The sequence below is a fragment of the Plasmodium fragile genome (assembly GCF_000956335.1).
Source record: "Plasmodium fragile strain nilgiri unplaced genomic scaffold supercont1.115, whole genome shotgun sequence".
In the NCBI taxonomy this organism is placed as follows: Eukaryota; Apicomplexa; class Aconoidasida; order Haemosporida; family Plasmodiidae; genus Plasmodium; species Plasmodium fragile.
In genome coordinates this window covers 6,273-12,315 of record NW_012192695.1, presented here as the reverse complement: position 1 = coordinate 12,315, position 6,043 = coordinate 6,273, and the positions used below count along the sequence as shown (strand labels likewise).

General features: G+C 49.1%; 3 protein-coding genes across 3 annotated transcripts; all 3 read left to right on the top strand.

The window, feature by feature from the left end:
* Positions 1 to 574: 574 nt before the first annotated feature.
* On the top strand, positions 575 to 1,506 carry AK88_05310 (uncharacterized protein; the record flags this gene model as incomplete). Its single annotated transcript, XM_012482912.1, has 2 exons — positions 575 to 644; positions 1,103 to 1,506. 2 exons carry the CDS (start codon positions 575 to 577, stop codon positions 1,504 to 1,506), a joined length of 474 nt encoding a protein of 157 aa, XP_012338335.1.
* A 72-nt stretch (positions 1,507 to 1,578) lies between these two features.
* AK88_05309 (uncharacterized protein) lies at positions 1,579 to 3,334 on the top strand (the record flags this gene model as incomplete). The annotated part of the gene is made up of 2 exons (XM_012482911.1): positions 1,579 to 2,410; positions 2,967 to 3,334. 2 exons carry the CDS (start codon positions 1,579 to 1,581, stop codon positions 3,332 to 3,334), a joined length of 1,200 nt encoding a protein of 399 aa, XP_012338334.1.
* Positions 3,335 to 3,746: 412 nt separating this feature from the next.
* AK88_05308 (uncharacterized protein) lies at positions 3,747 to 5,271 on the top strand (the record flags this gene model as incomplete). The annotated part of the gene is made up of 2 exons (XM_012482910.1): positions 3,747 to 4,502; positions 4,879 to 5,271. 2 exons carry the CDS (start codon positions 3,747 to 3,749, stop codon positions 5,269 to 5,271), a joined length of 1,149 nt encoding a protein of 382 aa, XP_012338333.1.
* Positions 5,272 to 6,043: the final 772 nt, after the last annotated feature.

The following is a 6,043-nucleotide window of genomic DNA, read 5'->3' as shown; positions in this document are numbered from 1 at the left end:
CCCGCAGCTTGTGGCATACATATCTAAGCGGGGCTCTATCCGGTCCATGTGGTCCACAAAAGCGTGTAATACAGTTTCCATATCTGCCCATAATGCACGCTACGAAATATATACATAGAGAAAATGATTAATGTATAACAATATATCAACTCTATAGGACTGTAGCTCCCTGTCCGTATGTGTTACGGCACATATATGTACGAACACTAGTTGCCGCCACCCGTCGTAGTTGTGGCGTGCAATCCCTTGTTCTGAGTGAACACTTACATCAACCTGTGCCTGTGTCCATAGTGCCCGCCTTATGGCCCATTCGGCCATTACATTTACTAAGTGCCCTGCCATGGTGCCCTACGTCACATAATACAGGACATGAATGCTCCCTGAGAATATTATGCACATTATTAATATTGCACCCGCATGCTATGCACACTTGTGCCTCATGAATATGCTTATTACTCTATAAATGGGGGGAAGCCGTGCACACATATAATTTATATAATGCAAATGCACAATACAGAATTGCACGGTCCACAACCTGTGTATACCATGCTGATATTGTTTAGGAGAGAATAATATGCACAGAATAAAAAAGGAGTACAAAAATGAAGAGAAAAATGAAACAAAAAAACTACTACTACACTACCGTACACACACAACGCGTCATGAATACACCCCCTCCGCCGCCCGTTGTCCACTAAACGCCTTCACACACTGTCTCTGTGTGCGTACACCTAAAAACCGCAGTAGCGACAACAACATCAATTCTTCTGCCGCCTTCCTTGCGTCTTTCGCCTTCCCACAAAATATGTGTGTTCCTTTATCTCCGCCCCCCGCTCTCTTCTCCCTCACGCGAATCCGTCCCTCGAACTCCCGTACTCGGAGACAATCCCGTGTACGAAGACGGCGGAAGGGGGAAGAAAATAAGTAGTTGTTGTGCATTTATCACGACTTCCAGAAGCGTTGACGGAGAGAAGCGTTGACGGAAGAGGCGTGGAAGGAGAGAGGCGTTGACGGAGACGGCGTTGACGCAGGGGCGGTGTCGGAGAGGCGTTGACGGGAGAGGCGCTGACGGAGAGGCGTTGAGGGAGGTGCGTTGACGCAGCACGGGGTGACGGAGACGGCGTTGACGCCAGAGGCGTTGACGCGAGCGGCGTTGACGGAGAACGCGGTGACGGAGACGGCAACGACGGCAAGGACGGAAACGGACGGTCTGCCACACCAGTAGCGGCGAGACCAGCGAAGAAGAAGACGGTAACGAAAACGCGGTCCAGGCGCATGGCACGACGTGGTGGTGATGCTGGTGGTGCCGTAGGAGAGAAGGGGAAGGGGAAGAAGCACGAAACACAGGAGAAGTGTCAAGGGGAGAAAATATTAGATTGGAGGCCTAGGACAATCTACGTGGAGCATGGTTATAGTGTAAGTTTGAGTACAGTCAGAAAGGAAGAGGACGAAAGAGGAACAGACGGCACCGATAATTTATTCATACGGCGACATGCATATGTGTAGGTATAGATGCTACCACGGGCCATGGTGCACGTGGCATGTGGACATGCATATTCTTTTATTTGCATGTGCAAAATGCAGGATAAGGAATGGGAACCGGTGCAGGACGTGTTGCAGGATTTTATTGAATATTTGAAGGACCATAATGAGGACTTTGACGCACTTGGTGCCAACTGTGATAACACAGGTTGGGATGATATGGATCAGTATTCCCGGATGGGTCAGAGAGTGGCGGACATGATGAGATGTCGACTCATGTCCGGTGCGTTGTGGTTTGCAAATGGTGATAACATAGATGGAAAAGGTGGAGATATGGACGAAGACGAGGCGGCGCTCAGGTGCGAGGTGGCCCATGTTTTGGGGCACTTACTGAAAGAAAGGTATTGTAAAGATCAGCAAAGATGGCCCAGAGGTATAGAGTATGCTTGGCAAACATTCAGGAATATGAAGAGCGGACAACCCGGTACGCCTGATGCACTGGGGGGCCCTGTTATAGACGGCCAGTGTACACCATGTGGGTATACGGGCTATCAGAGGAATATAACAGCAATAAATTTGGCGATAGCACAATGGTTATTGGAGCATGGAAACATAAGTGCTGAAATAGCACAAATGCAAGATGCCATGCCATGTAATAAGGAGTGGCAAGAGTATCTTAAGGAGGGGGACCAACAAGGGGACCGTATCAAAGACCGTTTGAGCGAAGAAGGGAAGGAGAAGATAAAGGAAGGACAGAAGGAGCTGGCAGGAGCAGTAATAAAGATAATTAAGAAAGTGCAGGAAGCAAAGGATGACATAATGAAAGAAGCAAAGAAGATAAGTGCGCAAGCCCAAAAATCGGGGACAAAGGAGATTGGGTACGGTAAGGATATGAATAGTAACAACAGGAACAGTAAGAATACGAAGAGTACGGCCGCATACGGCCGCTACCGATACGACTGCGCACGAATATGGATGCCGCCACCACAACAACGCACTTGTGAACAACACGTACGGCCGGCCAACGGACAACAACGGATTTTTAAATAAATGGCCGCATATGGATGCCGCCACCACCACCACGCGCACGCGGTGACAGCAATGCACACGGCGGAACAGCAAACGACTTCGCTCACGTTGAGCCGAGCGACGCGGCGGCGACGACGGCAGTGGTCGCGGTTGCGGAGCGGCCGGAGATGAGTGGCTACGGCAGCGGTTGCGAACGGCGACAAATAAAAGTGTACTGCTACCATCGCAACCCAGTTCACCGAGTGCGCAGTCCACCGAGCACACCTCGGCCCAATGCATCGACCCACTGCATCGAGCCGGACGCCCACCCGGCCGCTACCTGACCCCATCGTCGCGCCCCGTCGTCGAGCCGGACCGTACCCGGCCACTACCTGACCCCACCGTCCCGGCCCGTTCTTTCTGTGCCACTGGTGTCCCTTTTTTTTTTATCATCTTTCTTCCGCCTTCATTTGCAGCGAAGAAACCAGAAGCGCCACCACCTAAGGTACCAAAGACACCAAAGGAGGTTGTTCCTGAGGACACAGATAAGAACAAACCACCAGAGCCAGGGAGTGGGACCGATGGAAGAGGAAGGTCCGATGATTCCGCAACGCGATCCATACCACAACCCCCACCTGCGGCACCACCACGCGCATCACCACCAGGGCCAACAGCAGACGGATCAGAGAAAGCAGGTAAGAAGTCTAAGTCAACATGTGGGACAACAACAGACACTGAGACTAAGGAGGTAAATGGGAATACCGCCACCATCACAATCACTACCGTGGAGTCCTCATCCCCTGAATGCTCAGGAAGCGGTACCCCAGGTATTGAGTCCAATTAGAACAAAGAAAGAGAGAAAACAAAAAAAAAAGAAAAAAAAAACAACAATTTTCCGGAGACACCACGGAGAGAGAGAAACCAAACGTCGAATGAGAATGCGATGCGCAGCTCGACGGGTCGGCCGCTGGATGTAGACGTCGACGTAGAGACGTCGACAGACACACACACTGTGCCTGCGTGTGTTGTGTAGTTGGAGACAGGGAGGATCTTTTCCCGGGGTGGCACCCTGCCCCGTCCCCCTACCCCCGTTGCTCGTCCCCGTCGCCTGCCACCGTCTCCCCGACGCCTGCACTGCGTCTCCCGTGGCACCAATGGTGCCGACCGCGGTCAGGCAACAAGCGACGCACCGTGTGGCTAACCATGAGCGCATGCACCGTGCTTCACCGTGTATCTGACCCTGTAGTTAACCAACCATGGCCATCACCAACCACGGCATAACGTGCACTTTTCTCACATTACCTTCATCCTTCTTAATATTGGCCCCAGGACCTGAAGGAAAAGTCCATGAGTCCCCACCTACCCCCACGGCAACCACGGCACCTGGGGAAGCACAGCCAGATAAGGATTCCTTACCAAAGAGTCCTGATGTATCGCCCCCAGCACCCGATTCCAGGAGTCCCTCATCCGGTGCGTCAGGTGCAACCGGCGCCCCCGGTAACAGTGGTGGAGGTGCCGTCGCCGCTGGTAGCGGCAATGATGACCCCCCTCCTCTCAATCCACCCAAACCCAAACCAGAACCCACGAACCCAGATCAATCGGGGAGCAGCCCCGGCGGCACCGGCGCGGGCGGTCTACCAGATGGTGCTGGTGGTGGAGCAGGACGTGGAGGCGGGGGAGGAAGTGGAAGTTCCCCCAGTTCAACCACAAGCCGCGCTACTGCTTCTAATGGAGACGATAAGGAAAACAACGCTGCCGACAGTAAAATGCAGGCTGAAAATGTTGGATTTGAATTAGACCTTAAACCATACAAAGGGGGCCTGGATGGATCATATGCACCACCAAGCCCAGAGGTTACAGCATCTGATAAACCAGTTACAATTCCGGGGCGCTCGAAAGATGATGACGCTATCTCCCCCATTTTTACTGCAAAGGACATCTTCCTTTCTTCTCCTATTCTTATCTTCGTTGCATCCGTCACTTCCCTTATCGTCCTCTATTCCCTTTGGAAAGTAAGCACACAAAACCGCACAACGCACACAAGCACGCACAAATATAACCGAGTGGACACCATATATGCGTATCCGTAATATGCACCATAAGAGTGTGTTTCTACGGAGCGCCCTTAAATGATGATGCCAACAAATCCATGTTCTGCTCATCCGCCTTTTGTTCTTTTTTTTTTTGTAGTACTTTGCGTACCTCGCCAAACGACGACGACAGTTTCGAACCGTTCGTGACGTGCCGTCACCGCCACTGGACGCAGACATATTGGAGCATCTACAACGCGGCGACCTGCCGCCACCCGATTACGACTACACGATGGTTAGGGATAGGCAACCTGCGTCAACATCCGCCCGACGACGACGTCATCCACGCGTGCATAAGCGCACGATCATGGAGCTACATCTAGAAGTGCTCAACGAATGTGAAGCACCCGAATGGGAAAACGTCAAAGACGACTATTTGCAGATTGTCGTGGAGGACTTTGCACAGGAGTTTGCGCAGGATATGATACGGGACGACAACAGGAATAACAATATCTTGGATGTTCCTAACTCGCACGCCGCTTTAGCAACCCACGATTCGACAACCCTGGATTCATGTCGACCTAAGGAAGAGGACCCCGATCCATGGAGTTGTATGGAAACTATACAGTTTAAAGAAGAGGGGACTCCTGCTCCTTTTCCCGAGAATGTGAATTCGAGAGTAGTATGCAGGAGGAGTTATATGTGGATACATTATTACAGAATATGCGAAATGAGGATGGGCAGCACATGATTGGGAGTAGCACATTATAACAGTTACATCCCATTTGGTTCGTTTAATGACATAATGTGTTACTACGCTTATGTTACTTCCTACGTCCTGTTTTTTTTTTTTTTTTTTCTCTTACACAAGGTTCGTCATTCTAGACATATGGGTTTTGTATTTCTCTTCTTTTTTTTCTTTTTTCTTCTCTTGCTCCTTCTGAATGGGAGGGAGGAGGGAGAGAGACCTACGTGAAAATTATGTTACCATAATAATATAACCTTTTCCCTTTCACATAAGTATAATAATACTCCATACACAATCCATTCATAAGTTAGAATTAAACTTTTTTTTTGTCGCGATAAAACATACATGCACAACAATTTTTGTTTGCATCTCTGTTTATAAAATAATGTGATAGAGCGCATGCTCATTCCAAACAATTGACTAAGGCACCTAGTGTTTTTTATCCATAAGCGCATTATGCGGAGCGTATAAAAAGGCAATAAAACCGTAAGTTGGGCATATACTCCTATATATATGTAACGGTTCAGTACAAAAGAAACATTTTTCCATCTAAAACCCTACAACTCAAGCCCCGCACACATTGTTCAAATTTTTAAATGCCCTCTCCTTTCTAAAGCTCAAAATAATTTATCCTTCTGTGCATATTTTTCTTTTCTGTTTTTTTTTTTTGGCATAATTTCCTTGTAGGTTGTAACATAAATTTATTTTTACGTAATCTGACTTTTCTTTTTATGCTTTTGTACATTTTGCACAATAGAAATACTTATGTATATGT